Genomic DNA, 21252 nt, shown 5'->3' on the forward strand with positions numbered 1-21252 from the left:
TCCTGAAGGTTGCACTGAGGGGATTATTTCAGCAGTATTTCAGCGCTGATCTGGCTGTTCTGCTCCTCTGTTACTGTTATCCTCCTGCCCTTTGCCACACACAGTGGAGTGGTTGGTTGGCCACAAGCATGACCCCACTATGCCATGCAAAGGAGTTGTTTCCTAAGTAACAGACATAACCTAGCTCTTCTGACATCTGCAGTAATATCACTGCAAAATATTTGCTGTCCATTCAACCCAAGGAGAAGAAGGGCATGTTTTGAGGATAGAAGTGTTTTGCTGATGGTTATCCTTGATTCAGCTGATCTGGTCTGCTGAATATACCATTATGAATTTAAATATTCCAGTAATTAAGTTTAAAATTCCAGTTAATAGCGATTTCTTTTATTTCTAGTCAGACATTTCCAACTTTAGCCTAGCAGTTTATCCAAAAAGTAATTCATGTACCTTTTGTGCTTAAACAAACGCTTAAGCCTGTTGCTTTCAACCTGAAATGGCCATTTTTTATGTTCACCATCAGGCAGAATTCTACATTGTTGTTATAAAGATGGGTTAACCCAAGAGAGTGAGGAAAAACGACACTTGTTCAGCTTTCAAGAAAATCAAAGAAAAGGTGCTTCAATTTCTTCTGAACACATTTGGATCAGCTAACATACTTTTGTCTGCAGCATGAACTATGATTTTTGTTTTACATTTGAGAAATACTTTAACCTCCATTTCATTTTCCTTTCATTACAGTTGTGATCTGACCGGTGTGATTTTATTTTTAGGTCATTTTCTATTCAAAATCATATTTACCTCTGACCCTCCTTAGAAAGAATAACTTCAAAATTAATTTGTTTCACCACTTATATGGCTCTGTGCATTATACAGAGTCTGGAATAGGGTGGACATGGATTTTAGAGGTAGAGGTATAAAATTATCTATTTTTTTCTTGGGACAGGAACAGCATGAAGACGTGTCACTAAAAATTTCTGTTCTAAAATGTCAGTTATTTATGTGTTATGTTTGCATATTGTATTTATAGTCTTTTATTTTTTCACTTGAGCCTTCTATACACACATTGGTTGCAGCATGAATAGTCAGGGTTGATCTATGTTCTGCAGAGAACTGGTGTAGAAACCCTGAGAGATTGCATCGTGCAAAACTGCCAGCCTGGCTCCCAGAAACAACAGCTTCACATGGGGTCAGCTCTGTCTCAGAAATAATTAGTCTGTCTCAAAGTCTAATTAGTCCAGTTCCAGCACTGTGCATTTGAGGCTTTCTCTGTTCTGAAGGCAGCAAGGTTGAGGACATTTTAGTGGTCTGCATTAATCAGGGAAAAGGATGGGTTTGCAGCAAACACGGTGTCTTTCACCATGCTGGAGCTGCATAATGAGCAGCTTTTAACCCTAATGCTGCTGTTTGTGAATATCTGATAGCTCAACAAATTTGTAGTTATAACTGGGCCAAGGCTACATGACGTGATGTTGCATAGTGAAAGGATTTTAGTTTGACTACTTTCTCAAAGTCTATTGCTGTGACCAGCACCCCCCCAAGTAATGCTCTTAGTTGGTTTCAGGGGGAATTACTGTCATAGCTTATAAAAAGGAACAGCCTGGATGTCTGAATGGTGGTATTTAACTTATTAGCTATTCTGATACGGTGCATAAGTGGTGCTGGCTCTTTACATTATTTTGCTTATCGTTAAGATCTTGGCTTACATCATCATTTTATTTTAAGTACCCTATGCTAAGGAACAAGTAGATGGCACTGAGAAGTTCTGTTTGTGACCTCGTGGCATTTTCTAAATAAATATTTCCTCTGAAATCAGTTCTGAATCTTTGCAGGAAGGCTCTTGGCAGCCATATTGCTGGGAGTTAGCAGGAAGATGAAAAATACTCATAGATCAAGAGAGGTCACACAGAGCTATCTTCATATTTACCAGTTCAGAGAGAAGAGTCGTTTCAGAGTGCTTGCTAATCCAAGTCCCCATTTGCAGTGCTTGGTCCACTATTCAGCATGAGGCAGTGTGATTGATTGCCAGATGACATTGATGTAGTTTTGAGTACAAAATCACAACAATTTCTGTGGAAGTACCTCATTCCTAATACAAAATATTTCAAATGAGTAATGGAGAACCTTAAGATTTGGCCTTGGCTGTTGACACAATCCCATCACGCCCTTCTGAACCCACTGTAGCAACCCAGACTTCCAGCTGTAGGCACACATTGGTCTGCTTCCTCCCAGACCTCCTGAGTTGGAGTCGTTTGTTCAGTGCAAATCTACCATGAAATAGCTATGTAAGATTAATAATAATACTGATAGGAATAATAAGAAAAATGCTCAAAGCATTCTATTCACTTGCTTTTGTAATTGAAAGGTAAAGAAAAGGAGTTTCTATGTGGCCCATCCTACCAGGTCTAAAGCAGCTGATAAATAGCACTTAGCTCTTGGTTCTGCTGAACAAACGGGACCAAGTTCAGAAAAGGAGAATTGAGGAAGACAATGATCACATTGATGGAATCATACAGTGACCTCATAAGTATTTTTAGTTATTATTACAAGGATTTTCTTCCTGTATGCTGTCTACGTATTGTCCATATGAAGCTGCACAATATATTGAAGTTGAGGTATGCTATGCAAAGGTGCAGTTTTTTCTATTTTTAAATAATAGACATATTTTTGGATCTCATCACTAAAAGTTATGAATCAACTCTCCGTTCCCTTTGCACTGTGATCCATCTTAGTGATCTACAGATGATACATCATTATTAATACTTAGGGACAAAAATATTCTGCTGTAGGAAGGGGAGGCAGGGTGAAATCTGTCACTGTTTTTCATTGGGCTTTAACCTTTGGGTGTGGATTTTCTCCCCAGAATGGCACTATTGGTGGCCATCTCCAGACAGAGCTGGGTTCTCAGCAGGCACATTGAGGATAATTGTGGCTGCTCCATAATTGTTCGGGCTGAGGTTGCCATGGCAACTCGCGATGGTCCCAGGTGGCTGCATGAACCCAAACGAGCAGGGCTTTTCACTGCAGTATCTACTAGTTGTTGTATACTTCTTTCCTCTTACTGTATTTTGCTATCCAAACGAAAGCACCCAGTATTCCAGTGACACGTTGCTGTCATTCTAATACCCGGTTGCAATTAGAGCAGTAATATGTTTTTTATTCGAGGAAAAGAAACGAGCAAATTCTAAACTTGAATTGTAGGAAGTTATTTTTATTTTCTCCAGCCCCATTTCCTGTAATTTGCTGCTTAATATAGCACTTCTAGATACTTCAATATAACCTTAGAAGGATAATAGAAAAATACTGGCTTAATGTGCTGGTTAATTATTCTGTCTGTCCTCTTCTTTACGCAGCACCATCACGGAAAATATTATTAAAAATAAAGCAGCTGCTGCAGTTCGTATCAATATTCATTTTTTAATTAAAAAAGAACCAGGTAGCTATTATCCTTACACGTGGATATGTCTCCCAAGTGTAGGGTATATTAAGTGATGTGAGCAGTCAGCTCTGGTGGTTGGTGGGATTCAGGCAGCTCGTTGCAATGGAGAGCTCAGTTCTCCCAGAGCCCTCGTTTAGAGCAGCTCTGGGGAGGGTACATAAAGGCCCTATTTTTGCATATTCGTAAGATGATGGATGTTTTCCTTTGCTCTCACCATTCCCACCAGTGTAGCTGTGTGAGGGGTTGCCATAGAACAAGGCATTCCCACTCCTTGGGCTACCAACCCTGTTGTGGGCCTACTGGTTGGTGTGGGGAAAAGCAGGGAATGTTTTCGCCTCACAGTGGGCCAATGCCATAAAGCCTTGTGTGCCACAAGGGACAGCAGGGTACTGAGGGACAGTGCTCGTGCTGCTTTTATGCTTTAGAATCACAGAATCGTTAAGGTTGGAAAAGACCTCTGAGATCCCCAAGCCCAACCCCAGCTCATCCCTGCTGTGCCCACCAACCACATCCATCAGTGCCACATCCCTGTGGTTCTGGAACACCTCCAGGGATGGTGACTCCTCAACAATCTGGGCAACCTGTGCCAGTGTATCAGTGCTCTCTTAGAGGAGAAATACCCAGTCTGCCCTCTCTGGGATTGACCCGAGTGCTGGATGGGTCATCCAGGAGCACTGTCCCATTGCTGTTTTGCTGCCATGGGGCTGGGCAACCTACGCTGTCAGTGCTGGTCTCAGATTGTCATTACAGGGGCTGCTGTGTGCTGGGGTTGGGGAGGAGCACTGCCCACAGGCTACAGCCGTGCTGTTCTTCTGCAGACTGAGGAGGCTGAGACACTGTAAGAGAGGAAACAGTTCAGATATTGTACCTGAAAGCTGGAAATGTACTGTCAGTGGTGACATCTGGGTGACATCTCAGCACTTCTAAACATAACTTATTACGATGCTTAAGGAAATGTCTCTTTGAACATCTTACCATTTCAATTAGAGGAACAGTGCAACCATAGGGCTTGGCTGTGAATACCCAGCCCTTCTCCAGTGCTGCCAGAGCTGTGTGCTGACCTCCTGCAGTGCACAGGGCAGCGTTTTGTTTGCCCAGCCTTCTCTGGTAATCTCTGGGGGAGTGTAAGTGTGCAGGCTTGGATTGATGACCACACAGCCCATCTTCTCTGTGCCAGGATAACAGCCGAGGTTAAACACCGTTTGACAACATGACTGCAGATTTTGAGGTGCAATTAAAGCCTTCTGATTATTTTCGATGTTGTTTGGAGTCCAGTGCTAAAGACTCATGTATTTGTCATTCCCTTTCTGAGCACCACCAGTAAATCAGTTCAGCTTGTTTCACTGCAAGCTCTGTGTTTCTTAGTTCTCTCACACTCCCTTTTGGTTTCTTTTTTTCAGGCAGCTCTGGCTGCACTGCTATTAAAGAGGAGACAGTCACTTTCTGCATTACTCTGGCATTTTTCTTATGTTCACCACAACCTGATGTCAAAAGGTCATTTTCTTCCTCTCCTTTAATCAGGAGTAGGGACTTGTTGGCACAGTATGTGTTCAGAGCTGTGGGCTGTGCATGATCCTCAGACCCAGTGAGTTTCCCAATTAAATGTGATGGTTTCATTTATTAAAAAAAAAAACAAACAACAAACATGTAAGGGAACTTGAAGTTTTGCTAATGGGTGAGCTAATTTCTGGTCTCTGCACACTTCCCTGTAAGGGCTGGGAAGGGGATGTTTCTCCCCAGCCTTTGGGGGATGCCTTGCTTTTGCCCCACTGCAGTCACTTTATGCTTTTGTTTTCTGCAATAAATAAGAAGTTGGTCTCTGCCAAGTGTACGTAGCTTGTACACATCTCCTATTGAGGCAATAGCTGTAACTTCAGCTAGTTCAGCAAAGGGAAAAGAGAAATAATATTGCTGCTGACTCTCCAAACTGCAAAAGGAAAGATTAAATTTACTTTTCAGGAAACAGACACTAAGTGCACTGAAATCGTGGCCAGCCAACATTTCACTGGCACATCAATCCACGCTCTGTATGGCTATAAAAAGAGGAGCTTTTTTTTTTTTGTCTGTGGCACCCATTCCTATTTTTAAATCGTGCACATTTAATCATTAGAGAGTAGTTTGCAGCAGTATAGAAGTACTGTGAGATGACTCCATCTGTTCTGTACTGTCACTTGGCATGGGGAATTCCCATATGCAGTTAACTGGAGGTTTCCCATCCACTCACCATCTCTGAAAGGAGAGAATGCAACAGTTCTGAACCAGGTGACATCCATCAGTCCCAGTTCCTGAGAGGTGCTGGTTTCTCCGTGAGGGGTTTCTTGGTGTATGTGTTGTGACTGAAGATGAAGCAAGTTCATAGCAAGTCACACTGGTTATGGGAATCCATATATTTTAGATGCTCAAAACAAGGCAGAAAATTCAAAGCCTTTTTGTGCTGTCACCTGCCTGCATTGTGTGTGTGCTGCAGCAGCCCCGACTTCACACATCCCCGTACACATTTGCCTTGGTGCCTTTTGGTGGTTTGAGGCCATTGGGAATGCCTCATGCATGGAGCAGAGGGATGTGCTGGGCTGTGCTGGAGCAACTGGTGCTGTGGTTTCTCTATTGCAGTTTCTGTGCAAACAGGTGGTGCCCATCTGACTTCTCACTGCTCCGTCCTGATCGTGTCCATCTGCTACGAATGCTGATACTGCTCTGCTTCACCAGCCCTGTGCTAACACAGCAGTTTTCTCCCTTTCCTGTCTCTTGCAGGACTGCCATGTACATGTCCTCTGCTTCAAGGTAGTTCCTCAGTGTTCTGCATCTTTCTCTTCACAAAACCCTCTCTATGAATGTCCCAAGCTGATTAAATTCAATTTCATTCTCACCATGTTATAAGGATGCACTTGTTTCCCAATTTAAGCTTTTGTTTCCCAATTTAAGCTTTTCTAAATTAAAATAAATAAATAAATAAATGTGAAGTCTGCATCTTCCATAAACTGCCACAAAGTACGCCCAGATTGGCTGGATGTATGCACACCAGGGGCTCTGTGGAGCTCAGTGCTCTCGCTTCTAAACCAATGGCACCTTCTCGTGGAAGATGGGAAATGGTGCATCTTTAATTTGAAATACACTTGTGGAACTCTAACTTCCATGGATCAAATAGTTCTCATGTACACTGGATGTTTAAAAACATGGACGTATGGGATATGTAGCATGCATATATTGTGATATAATATACTACATCTGTTTCATCTGTTACATCTGTTTGTATACTATATCCTAAGGGATAAAGCCCACATGCACAAAGGATCCAATACCCAAATACTAACCCACACATTCACTTCCTCTCTTTCTTCCTTCACTAACCTCCATCTCACAGAATGAAATGTGCCAGCATTGACAGTGTGTATCTGAACTTTTAACTTGCATGTGATCTCTAACTAATTTTCTTGCTTTATTACTGACCCAAATCACACTTCAGTCTCATACGTTGGTGAGATTACAATTTAAATTACAAAGTGAAGCTCATGCTTCACAAATCTAAGATTGCTGAAGCCGTTGTCACTTGTAAGTACCTCAACACCTGAGGTTGATCTGAGGTGCTTTGGATGTTAGAGCCCAGGGTTTTAAATGCTCAATTTAAAAATCAGATTTTGAATCTTGTTTTTATTACTAACGCACAATTTTACCAAAAAAAACAAAGAATAAGGTCACTTGCCTTTACCAGGTATGTCCTAATGCAGCGATGATGCCATCTGTCAGGCAGTGGGTCGTTGTTTCCTTACCCTCCAGCCTTTACCCAGTGTCTGTATCTCAGAAAAGCCTACAAAGGACGGAGTACTCCTCCTCAGTCCTTTACACCTCCTCTTCTTCAAAAAGAAAATCACATTTTGGTTTCATTGATGGAAATTGTTTAATGAGGGGAAGCCTCAAGGTTCTGTTTAAATGTATTTTAAACAATAATCAAAGCAGTTTGTAGGTAGTGTTTAAATATATACTTTTTTTGCAATAGGGTATTTAGATGTAATTGCAGGTAGAACCCATGGATGCACAGGGATGGCAGAACAGATGGTGGACGGTCAATTCTTAGTGACAGTGTGTTGCAAAGCCCGTTGAAGATGTTCTGATGGAGCAAAAGCAGCTTCTTATGTTTTCACATCGTGCAGAAAGTGCCTTCATTTCATGTGTGTGAGTGCTGACGCTGAGCAGCACTTTGCTTTTTGTCCATATGGGGGGACATTTGCTTAAAGCAAATTCTGCACCCTATGTGGGTTTTTATTATTATGATTGAAAATTGACAGTACTTTGCAAAATTAAAAAAATTGTGGGAACGTATATCAAAACAGCCTTTTTCTTTTTTGGACACTTAGGAATTTGCTATGCCAGTATTGACTAGAAAAATATAATTATTTTTACTGCCACTATCACGTATCAGTAGGGTACGTGGCTCTAAGGCCCCCAGATCAGCAGCACTTTTGAGATTTTGTGTGGCACACTGAGGTCTTGTGTTGTCCTTTAGGATTCTCCTGTTGCCAATAAGACATCAGCAGAACACTCTGCAGAGCACAGAGCTGCTCTGAGCCAGGAGCCACGAGAGGTCAGTGCAGAACACGGGATGGCAGCGGAGCACCGCTGCTGGGAGACAGGCAGTCAGACCTCATATTGCACATATCCGTGTCTGTAAGGTGCTAACCTGGCAGTGTTACCCCGTTTTAGCAATCACCCAGAATTCTTCGTGGGATTGCATTACTGCTCTGTGATGAGCAGAGCAGTGCTGCATCTGGATGGGCTCCAGTGGTGGTTCCTGTGCTTCTGGTCAGGCTCTCATCAGAAAGGCATTTTTAATCCTTTTTCCATACAATACAAGCATTTTTTTCAGACAATTCCTTTAAATAAAATTACTGTTACTAACCAGGAGGGTAAATATGACACAAATGTAAGAGGAAGAAGAGGTGAGGGGAAAAGCAAACCAAAGATGTGGAGCAGTCCATATTTAATGCTCAGGATTTATCACCCTCCCCATTTATATTTTCATGACCCATTCTGTTTGCCTTTGTGCTTTCTTACTAACAATGGGAACATCTGATTTTTCTTTCTCTTCTTTATTCATTAACTGTTTTAGCATTTTCCTTCATTTTCTTCATCCCTCGCTGGTGGGAGCTGCTGGGCTGCTGCATTGCCCAGGCCTGGGCTGGAACTTCTGTGTTGTTTCCATGGCTACAAAGCTCTCTGCTAATGAATTATAAGCTTGCATTACGTTATGGAATTAAGCTTAAAACACAGTCTGGTGAAGTATTAGAAATGAACTCTCCTCATTTCGAGTTATCAGCTTCCTGACAATTAAGTCGTATACACGAGGAAATGGATAGTCCTTCACAACATCTATAATTACATGGAATTGGAAATGCAATAATGTAAGAAACAATCTGCCACAATGATGGAGAACGTGTCGCTGAGGAGGAGGTTTTTTCCCTCCAGATTGTGACTCAAAATTTACTGCATGTGTTTTCTTCATTAAAGGCTTGCTAATGGCTCTGCCTGTTAGGTGTTCAGACTGGGAAGTCCAGCAGGGCTCTGTCTTTCCGTGGGTCACTAGGGAACTACTTCAGCTTCTCTTTTCCACACCTGCAGTGTGAGTTCTGCTGTCCCTGCCTACTTCTCACCACACTGTGCCACTGTGGGATGGGATGCGGTTACCTGCAGCCCTGCAATGCCATTGGGTTACCTGCAGAACCAGGCAGGGAAAGCTGGGGGCAAGGCTGGCATGTAACACAGAGACATTTCAGGAGTTTTGGGTCTGGTGGAACCTTGCTGCATTGGGAGGCAGAGATTTCATTAGAGTTTAACAGAGGGATTTAATTCTGGCAAGAGAATACAGTCAATATTAAGAGTTGGGACCCCAGATGCAGCCTGGCCGCATTGCTGACCATCACAACTGCAGGATTTTTGCAGGGGACTGAAGGCAGTGCTGCTCCCTGCTGCTGGATCTGCCACTTTCCATTCTCGGCAGTGCGTGGGAGCTCCTTTTCTTTTCCCAGTAGGTGTCAGTGGAACCAATAAATAGCAGATGGAATGTGGCGAGAAGATGCATGCACAGGATGCATTCATACCTCCCCACTTGCAATATTCAGCATGGTTGTTAAAATTCAGCCTTGTTAAATATTTTTCATTTACCACTTTCTCCTCTTGAATTTACCCCTGGTCCATCTCCCCATTGCGCATCCAGGGACTGCTGGGAGCAGGTTGCCATGGCAACAGGGAAAGACATCCTCAGCGGCCTGCATGCCACCAGGCCTTGTATTGGCTTCCATATCATGCTAAGGGAAATGATGTAGGGTTTTCCCTTCTGAAATGGTGCATGAGAGGTGACCTGGAGGGTTGGAACCCAGGACTGCAAACTCAGCTGTGATTGAAAGCAGGGAGTAGTGATGGGTTGCTGTCTCCTAAACCACTTCTTTCCTTCACACTCATTAGATTATGGAGAAGAACGTGTTCATATTATTAACTCATGAGCAGTTTTTATGCTTAGGATTTAAAAAACCAAAAGCAATAAGCATTTTTTAACTGTGCAACTGAGATGTTCTCTGAAATACGTCCTAAGAGATTCTCCAAAGTATCACACTGTAACTTCAACAACACTTCATAAAGAACTGCATTTGGGCTAAATGCATAAAGTGTGTCTCACCTGTGGTTTCAGGGTAAAAGAACGGGCCGAGATAAGGTGCGTCCGAGCCGGAGGAAGTAAGATGATGTGCATGTCTTGTTTTCTTTTAAGATTAACCCTTCTGCTACCAGTGCAGACTAATTCATCTTTACCGTACTGTTTTCTGGGTTTGTTTGCTGCAAGCTGGCCTTGTTGTGCAATGTTGTACTTTTTACACAGACAAAACCAGTTTATAGCATACTGAGAAAGGGTTGTGGACAAATTTAAGCAAGCACCCACTATTGTAAAATCCCCTAATGTATGTAATTCATATGGTGGTTTGAATTGTGATGTTTGTAATGCTCTAAAAATGAGGAAGTCCCAAAACAATATGGAGCATTTAAATAATTTTATTAGAATGGCTCCATATGAAATACATTTTCCTCTAAGACAGCAACCAGAAGGCTGTGATTCTGGTTAGCTCTTCTCGTTTCAGATGTACCTCTTCCATCTGTTTTCCATACCATTCCTTTTATTGTAGCCATATGCAACCACAAGAAAACCTGTTCCAGTTCAAGACACTGACTTTAGGTAAACATCTGAGAATATACATGTGTTGGGCTGTCTATAAGAGCAGAGCTGGAAGAGGGAACAATGGATCAGTCCAAGATCCAGAAAGATCTGGACACCATTTCACAGCGTCAGCTTTAGGAAACAAGATCTGTGGTCTCACCTGGGTGCCATGGTCTGTGTGTGTCTCGGGTCCCAACGCCCTGCTCTCAGCTGTGTGTCCAGAGCTCCCTGCCACAAATCGCTCTCCTTATGCACACTTTACCTATGCAAAAAGGCCAATGGTCTCTTTATTCCTCTATGGTCAGTATTGTTGAAACAGCATTCTGTGGAGCTCTGGAAAATACTTCTATCCAATATCTGTCCTTCTTTCAGTGCTTGAATTGGTCTTGACAGAGCATAAGTCTCAAACAGATTTTCTTCCCTTCTAATTAGTAGTAAAGCTATTCATCACGAGCAATCCTGGACACAGAGGTAATGGTGAAAGAATTGGTGTGTGGTTTGACATCTCATTTATGCAAATTAAAACACACTGTGCTCCTCACCGTCACTCTATTTTAAGAACAGTTTTGGTTTGTAGTTCCCTATCTGAAATATATAAATTGTTTCTTACATGTAGAAACAACAGCTCCACATGTTAAGGTATACACAAATTTGGGGCTTTGGTGAGTTTTTTTAGTGTGCTTTTTTTTATTTCATTGACTGACAGCTCAGTCTTGTACAAGTCTTAAGGCCCAGTTAGTGGCCGTACTCCATGGTACCACTGGATTCCACCAGCAGCAGGAGCTGCCATTGGGCAGTGCTTTGCAGGATTGGAAACGTAGGCTGGTGCCCAAGACTTGCCCTTGCTAAAGGCTTATGCAGGCCCTGGTCCTGTTGGGCATCTCCAGGTGCTGCTTTCTTACAAGTAAGTCATCACAGTGGTGGAATGAATTCCGTATTTTCACAAACAAACTACAAACAAAACATATAAAAATATACCAAAAATGCCAAAATTCATATCCATGTGGCAGATACAAGATTTTCTGCAGTTATAAACCTGAGTATGGCCTTGTAAGCACAGTGTGGTTGGTTTACAGGAGGGCCCCTTGTCATGATCAAGGCACCCCTTCCCGTTTCAGACATCTAAACATGTCTGGGGAGGGGAAGGTTGGTATCTTCCAGTTTCCAGTTGAGCTGCCAAGGTCATACGCCAGGCCAAGCCATTAAGGCCTTAAGGCCAAGACTTACTGTGTGACTGAATACACTTTGATTACCAGACTTTGGATTTTTTTTATCTGTAAAACCAATAATATGCAAGTGATGTCCTTTTGTGGTGTAGTAACAGAAGTAATTATCCTTAAATGTTGAGCACATGCCAATGGCATAAAATAAATTAACCATATTAGAGATTATTTACTATGCCAACTCATTAGCTACTTGGGGGAAAGCATTTACATTCCAAAGTTATGCTATTATTAAACCTTCTTGGCTTTGCTTCTGCCGGTATGTGGGATAAGTTTGAGAACCAGAGGGATATTTTGTTTGTAGCCTATATTATCTTGTGGTGAATCTTACTTTTTTCTCTTTTGTTAACTTTGAGATTTGAAATGAAACTTACTTGAGCAATTATGTGGTGTCTCATGTGAAAATACTGAGACCACTGCAACCTTCTACAAACCAGACTGTCTAGCCAAGACAAAACCTTTGAACGTAATATTTCCCTCCTTCCCTTTTCCAGATCAACGCTTGATTGAAAATCAAAGTTGATTGTACTGCTAGTTTGAAAGTGGCCATATTCATCTGCATTAATCCTCATATGTTGTTTTTTTGATGCAGGTTATTTTTCTTAATGCAGGTTATTTTTCTTAATGCATGTTAAATATTTATTAACTCTTGCTATGCAGAGTGTCTTTGAGAACTACATTTTAAAAGAGAATGTGTTGAAAAGACTTTTTATCTAAGTACTCTACATAGATGATGGCATGGTATTTTTGAAGAACATTTTTTGTATTTTGAAACAAAAGCACCAGAGAAGCCTGCTTTTGGCATGAACATACGTGACTTCTTTTCTTTGGCTTTCATTTTTGCTTTGGTTTTGCTTCAATAACCAGATAAGTTTATCTGCTTTTATCTGGTTATACATGAACACATATTTCCACTTCAATTCTCTCAATAATGTGAAAAGTATTGTTGGAATGAATCTTTGTCTGCGCAAATTTTGTTATGCAGCCTTTCTCCCAAGAATGCCATCTCCAATGTGGTCATCTCCAACCTAGTGCTCACCCAGTGTCCCACTCTGCTGAGGAAATGGGCTGCTCTTCTCACTTCCCCGTTTTTGTGTATATATGTGTGTGTATGTCCTTTAGAAAGCCAAACTTGGGCCAGCTGGTAACAAAGTCATTACTCCGTCAGAAGACAGGAGTTCAAGTGTGCCATCCAACAATCTGGACAGGGTGAAGCTGACAGATTTCAACTTTCTTATGGTTCTTGGAAAAGGAAGCTTTGGAAAGGTAAGAATTGTTAATGACTGTTCACTCACTTTTTTTATTCTTGAGGAACAATAAATAAATCGTTCTCCTTCTAAGAGGCAAAATCCAGAGTCAAAAAGAAGTGCACTTCAGAAGGAGTGTTTTTAATGCAGAGTAGGGTAATTCCTTAAGGACTGGCAGGCTTCAGTCATGATTGGGCACTTTTTTTTCCAAAAAAAGAGTAAGAGAGAAAAGCCTCACACTATTGGGCAGGGTGTAAGAAACTAACTTTTAAATCCTACCTCTAAGCAGTTTCAAGGAGATCAGGTCTACCTTTCTGACTTTGCTCCCTAGGTAACTGCCACTTCTGGAAATCACCAGCTTTGGTAGGGCTGAATGTCTGGGAAGAATCACAAATAGTATACATATTTGAAATGTGTTAGTGGAAAGAAAGGACTGCTATTTTTCTGGCTTGTTTAATACCCATTTGTATGGTGATGTGCCCTTTACTGAAGAAGTCCCCTGGGACTTAACATCTTATCAGCCCTGGGGCAATGTGTCTGCAATTCACACTGAGGTTTTGGCTCAGGTTTTGTCTGAAATGACTGATACAGCTCATTGCAGTGGGTGAGTAATGATGTTATTTTTGGTGTTTTGATCAAGTTGGTCTGTACCAATGAAAGGGCAAGCTGGATTGCCATCTAGACAGCTCACTGAGCATGTGAGTCACCTTCTCCATTGGCAGGTAGGAAGATTTTCACTCCTGTTTCTTTTTGTGTAGGTGATGTTGGCGGACAGGAAGAATACAGAGGAGCTCTATGCAATCAAAATACTGAAAAAAGATGTGGTGATTCAGGATGATGATGTTGAGTGTACAATGGTTGAAAAACGAGTGCTAGCACTGCAGGATAAACCACCATTCCTAACACAGCTTCACTCTTGTTTCCAAACAGTTGTACGTGAGCTCTCTTCCTTGCAGCAGTGATGTTTTTCATAATATGTGATCCTGAACTATATCAGATCAATAACCTGTATTATCATCCAACATATATATCATAGCTTCTGCGCACAGGAACCAGCGAATAAGGACATACCCCATGCAGTTCCCCAAAATCATCCACCCTGAGTGGATGCTTGTAGAGTGTGATCAACGTGTTCTTACCAAAGGCACTTGGAAGAGGTCAATTTTAGTCCTCTGAAAAATGGTTGACAGACCAGTATTGCTTAAGTCTCTAAGTATTGCTTAGGTCACTAAGTGGGAAAATACTACATAAGTACTCATATATGTTGTGGTCATGTATCACTTAAGATACCTGGATACGAGCTTTAAATTTTTTTTTACTTTGCAAGAAAAATCATCCTCCAAAATACTTTATTGCAGTCTTTCTTTAGCTGAAATAAGGTGAGAAAGGAATTTAGTATCAGTGGTGAACATTCAAGATACTTTTGTAAACCCTGTGACTTCTTTTCTTGTCTATTTTTAATCATCAGTAGTATATATATACCTAAATTTATTTGGAGGCAAAATTTAAAAAATTTATTAGTCTGAAGACAAAGATTTTTAACAGTCTTTAATGCTTTTTTTGACATTTATTTTTAGCAGACAAAACTATGTGTGAGTAATTATGGGAACAATGTAGGCAACGGATACATAAACGTGAGTCACTAACATTGGTAAAACTAGACAGCTCCCATCAGTCATTTACTCTTGCAGATTTTACAAAACATCCCACTTCCATTTCCTAATATATCAATTTTATCAGAACGTACAACCAGTCCCAACCTTAAAAGCTTTATTCCTGATCAGTGCTTATCTATTAGTGTGTCTGATGTGTTTATGTGCATGTTTAATACTTTATCCTAGGACCGCCTGTATTTCGTTATGGAGTATGTGAATGGTGGGGATCTCATGTACCACATTCAGCAAGTAGGGAAATTTAAGGAGCCACAAGCAGTGTGAGTGTTCATGTGTATATATTTAAATCATGTAATGACCTTATTTTTATGCTGTAACAGAGTTAGATTTCTCTATCAGCCTATGCTTTAAGTCTGAGTTAGTATTATAGGGAAAGAGACATTGCATTATAGTTTACACAAGATATTTCAGTGTGCAGCTTATGAGAAGTTCTATGATGCTACATTTTATAGAAGTTTTATCTGTGAGAAGTCAGGAAATGATGAGAAGTTGTTTATGTGCATAGTCCCTTTCGGATCATTGTACATCTGGTCTATCAGTGAGTAACTGATAATAATATGTAGCATATTTAAATGTGAGCAGACAGAACATCAGTGCCATTTTAGTCATGTTTATAACATCTCATCATCATTTATTAGTGTTTCATGAATCATTTACCAGCGAAACTTTCAAATCAAGCGGAACCAATTCTGTTTAAGAAATCCATGGAAATAATTTCTTATTTTGATTTAAGTAATCAGGGCTTGCTTAAATGAAAGGCCTTCTAGATATAAATTTTGAGATATAAAACAAAATGTCAGCAACTCCCTAAGAAGAGCACGGTGGTGTGAGAACATCCTTGGCTCCCAGCTCATGTACCATGTCCAACACCTGTTGAAAACGATACTGCTTTATGACAACTTGTGCCTGCGGAGCATATTGCAGCACACACGTCTGCAAACAGCTCTGGTTTCAGAGCTAACCTTTCATTTTCTTTATGCTAGCCTAAAAATAGTCTTGTCTTTAGATTACCCTCTTCCCTATAATTTGTGCAGATCCGCAGCGACTGACATCAAACATCCATCAATATTATATATTCTTTTACTACATTCAACAATTATATTTCATATTGCAGCCATTTTAATTATGTAATTAATCCATTAAGAGCCTGTATATAGGAATGCTATTTCTGCAAATGATTTAATGCCATATGAATTGCAGTGTAAATTGAGCTGCATCCTGAACTCGGCATTGGTATGTGATTAGAGATAATGACCTATGTCTGATTGGTGCAGTAGGAGTGCTGTGCTCCAGCTGCACCTTCTTCTCTCTGGTCTAGACACAAATTTTCAATTAAAAACAAAAAGCTGCCCTATTTTGTCATCAAGTTTTTGACATCAAAGTTAAATGTATCTGTTAAAGTCAATTGGAAGTAAGGTGCCTATTATGTCTTCTACCTATAATGTATGTCTTTATACTTCAATGTTATCACTTTTTACTGTGATGCATTTCCAAAATATTTTGTCAGAGGCAAATCATGAGGTAATAAGAAATCTTTGTGCTTTTTCTCTTCACACAGGTTCTATGCAGCTGAGATCTCAGTTGGGTTATTCTTTCTCCACAATAGAGGGATTGTTTATAGGTGAGTACAATCTGTTGTAATTTTTGTGCTATTTTCAAATCCCAAAATGGTCAATTTCTCTGACTTATCAGTGAATTTTTAAGAATTTTCTAGAAATAATCACAGAAGTGTCATTCTGGTGTTGTTGCACTGTAAACCAATCCCTCAGCCTTACGTGAGCTTTTCTGCACCCTACCCAACACAACTGAAACCTTGAATATGTAAAGGAAAATGATCCTAAACGTTAACATTGAAGTACTTCTTTACAGAGATCTGAAATTGGATAATGTGATGTTGGATTCAGAAGGACACATTAAAATTGCTGACTTTGGAATGTGCAAAGAACATATGTTAGATGGAGTAACAACCAGGACCTTCTGTGGCACCCCAGACTACATTGCACCAGAGGTAAATATTCACCATTTCGAGAATCTGACATCCTCTCCATTGACAGTTGTCACTACAGGCCTTTCACACCACCACATGTTGATAGCTGTAGCTCTGGATGCTCTATGGATGGTACTGTTTGTATTTCTGCAGGTATATTGAATACCTCTATGACTTAATACGAGGATATCTGTAAGACTTTGCTATTTTAAAATCTAGTTGATGGAAAATCTAACTTGGTATGGAATCAGTATTTCAAATGTTGTTCATACTAGCAAGTCTAAATAAGCAGGCTCACCTCCCTTGTGATTATTTAATTTGTAGACTGCAAGTGTTACTATACTTGCTTGTGCTTTGGTGTGAAGTCAGAGAAAGTTTGTGGGCGTTGCTGATGAGGACAGCAAACATTTTGTTGTGAGCAAACATAGATTCTTTAATGTTCTTATAGGTTCACGCAGCTGTCAAAATACATATAGTGAAAAGATTGTTGAGCATTTTTAGGAGGTCACAAATCTCATTGATTTTCAGGAAGAGACTCATGAAGTCTTGAAGTTTTTCATTGACCTCCCTACAAAGCTGCTTTGGTCAGCTCCGGGCCATGACTTACCAATGCTCTGAGGCAATGCGTTTGATCTCAGCAAAGTTCTGCTCATTGAAAACCTCACCTAAGCTGTAAGATCAGGGCTTGAATGGAGCTGACATAATAAATCCATCATTTGGCTGAGGTTTTCTGTGACTTACCAATACCTCTGTTGCATTCAAGCCATTGAAGTACTGAAAATCACATTCAAAGACAAACCTAAATGTAGTGTGCCTAAAGTGTGAATGGGATGCTTAGAAACACAGTCACGTTTTGAAGCACTGTGATAAAGAAATAGGATCTTACCATTAAGATTTTTAGTCTGGATCAGATTTATATTTCAGTACCTTAGGTACAAAACATGAAAAACAAGCACATGTGGTAGTTTGGAAATGATTCAACTATATGAGTATTAAAATCTGGTGTTTGTGCTTGCTGAGCTTTCAAGAGTCTTGATTTGTTTGGCTGCAAGTTCAGTGCAAGATCCAGTATCCAAGATATGCTGTGTTTCACTGAGTGCTGAGCAAGAGGCAGTGCTGGCTGGAACATTGCTGGCTGTAATTGAGTGTTTGTTGGAGCAGAGGAGATTTGTACACGGACAAGCAAATTAGTGTTTAAGGTGAATTTTGCCATCTCTGTGAAATTAGAATGAAAAATAGTTTATTTTTCCAGTTGCTAATTCATGCTTTTCAGAATGAAATATTGTGTATTATAAAAGCTTGTTTTTTTCACAAATTGCTGTTGCTTGCAATAGGATAACAGAACAGCCAGAGCAGTATTTCATTTTCTTCTGTCAAAACATAAATGAAGCCAGTGTAAGACATTAAATTAAAGTGTCCTCTATGAGACAATAGACTTGTGCCATTTGGTACCAAAGAACATGTTATCAGTGCCAAAATGCTCACTACAGGTAAATGTAGGTTTATTTTAATTTATTGGGAAATCTCCTGTACAGCAATAAACCTTTTACCAAAACTTGAGGGAAATTAGTCTTCCTATTACCTTACAAACAGATCTTATATTTTTGTTAGTTGTATGATTCTCGTTAGTTTCTGAAGGCATTATGTTGCTAACTAGGTCTGTGATAAACGTCAGAGTAAGGTTCACATTTTGTTTGCAGGAGTATTTTAGCACATACTTACGGGCTAAAACCTATGATACATCATAATGAGCATACATGTGCATGTTGCTGTTCCCTGTTGCATGGAGATAGATGAGCTAAATCTAAATAAACCGTCTGAAGTGAGTGCGTGGCAATCAAAAATAGAGAATTGTCTCCTTTGGTCAACATTGGGGAAAAATCTGTTGGGGTGCAGAGATCTGGGTAGAGGCATCTGAGTGGCTTCGCAGAAGCTCAGGGCAATGCTGGTATTGCATTCAGAAAAGTGGACCTGCAGGCTTTGGTGCACCATAGCATAATGCTTTCCTTTTGTGTGTTTCGGGAAGTTAGCATTTATTACTTGATACACTGATATCCACTGATATTAATATTCCTTTTTTCAATCATATGCAAATTAAAAAGAGAGAAGAGGTTAGAGTTGTTGTATCCCACATCTGCTGGGCATGCAGTGGTTCTCTAGCACAGAGTATTTATTGACATGCTGAACTTAAGCATATAAATATGTATGGTCATAGCAGTATAACAGCCTTGAAATCGATTAATACTTTATATTCCCTTGATGAGTCAAGAGAGACTGAAGGAGATGGATGTCAAGAGATTAGTGGGAAGGGATTCTGGCAGTACCACCGCTGCCTGCAGCACAAGGCTGATCCCACCATGAGCATTCCTGCAGCACCTACAGCACTGGTTTGGAATTTCAGAAGAATTTAGATTTAAAAAATCCTCTCCTATTCTTTTCCATTTAATAACCTCAAACCTTAAGTCCTAACGACACATTTTCGAGGATTAAGGGAGGGTAATAGGAATTACACAGGTTTGGAAAGTTTTTTGTGCTAGTTATATTTATTTCTTTTAATAACTGTGGTTTAACTTTTCCAGTAGACATAAGATATGTTCACAGAAGATTCTCTCTCTTGCCTCTGGGATATAATCGTTTCATCCCATTTGGCTACCAGCTGCAAGCTGCAGTGATCTAAACATTCCTACAGATTGCTGGTATTAATCTCCATGTCCTGCTCTTCATTGTGCCTTCCTTGGAGGCAAAATAAAAGAAGAAAGAGAGGAAAAAAGCCGTCAACATTCCTCTGCCAGTTTGGGTTGATGAGAGAAATTCTTCCTGAGTTCTCAAATCCTCTGCCTGAAAAGGCAGAGCTTTCACACGTAATCGTAGGTAGGAAAAATGGGAGATCTGAAATGCCAAAAGGCAATCATTTAAATTAGTGATGGAAAAGAAGGGGAAGGATCCTATCAATGTTCTGTTCCTTCCAGGCCTGTAGAAAGCAGAGATTGTAGCAGGAGAAGGGTGTGGGTCTTCACTTATAGTCCTGTGATGGCCCTCACTGCTCTCTGGGTCTGCTTTACACACTGCACTATTTAATGATATGCCCCTCTTTGTTCATATATCCCTATTTATCCTAAAAGATCCCCATATTCATATATGCAGATAGGATTCTGTTGGCAGCAGGCAACGCTGGCTCTGGGTGCAGCTGGAAGGTAATGCCTGGTGATTGCTGGGTGAGGAGGAGGGAACTGCTGAAAACACAACATGTAGAACTTGCTGACTTTGTACCGATGCATGTTGGACTGTATATTGAGAACTCATCTGCTTCCTCCCACGTGTAATCCCTTCCTCAAAATGAGCATTCTTTCCTCTTCTTTACATTTTCCAATTAATGCTTGGAGTAACTGCCAATGTTGTGTGTGGGTATAACTGCTGGTTTCCATGCATGACACACAGGTTGGCAATGAATGTGGCAGATTGCTTTCCTGTGTTTCACTTGCATCACATCCTTACCAGCATTTGGCAGATGATTCAAATAGCTATATTTAATTAGGATTAAAGGAAAACACCTTACAGTGTTATGTACATCAACAGACATGGACAGTAAAATGTTACTCTTCCTACCTTGCAGTAGATGCAGTGAAAAAGCAGTTCTATTGTATTTGCAGTGGAACTTCATAGAATCTTAGAATGGCTTGGGTTGACAAGGACTGCAATGACCATCTAGTTTCAACACCCCTTCTATGTGCAGGGTCACCAACCACCAGACCAGGCTGCCCAGAGCCACATCCAGCCTGGCTTTGAATACCTCCAGGGAACTTTTCTGAAGTGGTGCATTTCCAGTTCCTGTTGAACTCAGTGTCTGTGTCTCTTGCTCAGCATCCCACTCGCATCACGCAACCAGTCCTGCATGAGAGATGGATGCCAGCTCAGCAGGGCCACTGCTCCGCTCATCATGAGCTTCTGTTGACGCAGACATGTAGCATCAAATAAATATTTCAGCCAATGACATAGGACAGAAATTTCAGTGCTCTCATGACGCTGACCATATGTTAGGTTAACTGTAGGAGGTTTTATTCATGTCAGTTCTGTCTCTCCTGATGATTCTGCTTGATATTCTCTCACAAAGGCAGATTTAATTGGGGCAGATTGCCTTTGCTGATGAGAATGCTATTTAGAGAACAACCCAATCTTGACTTGCTTCTTGCTGGTTAAACAGACAACACCATTAGTTATGTGTTTTGTTATGTCTTTCATTTTATGTCATTAGCTTTTTAAAAATAATGCCTCTCATCAGTACTCCCATCAAATTCTTTTTAGTTAGAAGAAGCAGATCATGACCAGCTGGACAGAGCAATGACAAGGATGAAAGCTTGGCTGTCTAGAGGGATTTCTCTTCTCAGGGCTATGGATCTATCTTTTTCTCATTTGCAAATTTAGATAAGCTGTTCCTATCAAAACCTCTTACAGAATGTTTTGCCCTAATCAATCTAATGACTTTCTGAA

General features: G+C 40.6%; 1 protein-coding gene across 2 annotated transcripts in view; it reads left to right on the forward strand.

The window, feature by feature from the left end:
• PRKCA (protein kinase C alpha) overlaps positions 1–21252 on the forward strand; it is a 109488-nt gene that overhangs the window by 77873 nt on the left and 10363 nt on the right. Inside the window, exons 8-13 of one of the 2 annotated variants that reach the window (XM_031556329.1) lie at positions 10116–10139; positions 12980–13123; positions 13863–14036; positions 14946–15037; positions 16336–16398; positions 16647–16785. In XM_031556329.1, coding sequence (XP_031412189.1) covers positions 10116–10139; positions 12980–13123; positions 13863–14036; positions 14946–15037; positions 16336–16398; positions 16647–16785 — 636 coding nt within the window. The remainder of the gene's footprint in view (positions 1–10115; positions 10140–12979; positions 13124–13862; positions 14037–14945; positions 15038–16335; positions 16399–16646; positions 16786–21252) is intronic. The other variant, XM_031556330.1, reaches the window with a different exon arrangement.

This window comes from Meleagris gallopavo, chromosome 20, assembly GCF_000146605.3.
Source record: "Meleagris gallopavo isolate NT-WF06-2002-E0010 breed Aviagen turkey brand Nicholas breeding stock chromosome 20, Turkey_5.1, whole genome shotgun sequence".
Taxonomy (NCBI): Eukaryota; Metazoa; Chordata; class Aves; order Galliformes; family Phasianidae; genus Meleagris; species Meleagris gallopavo.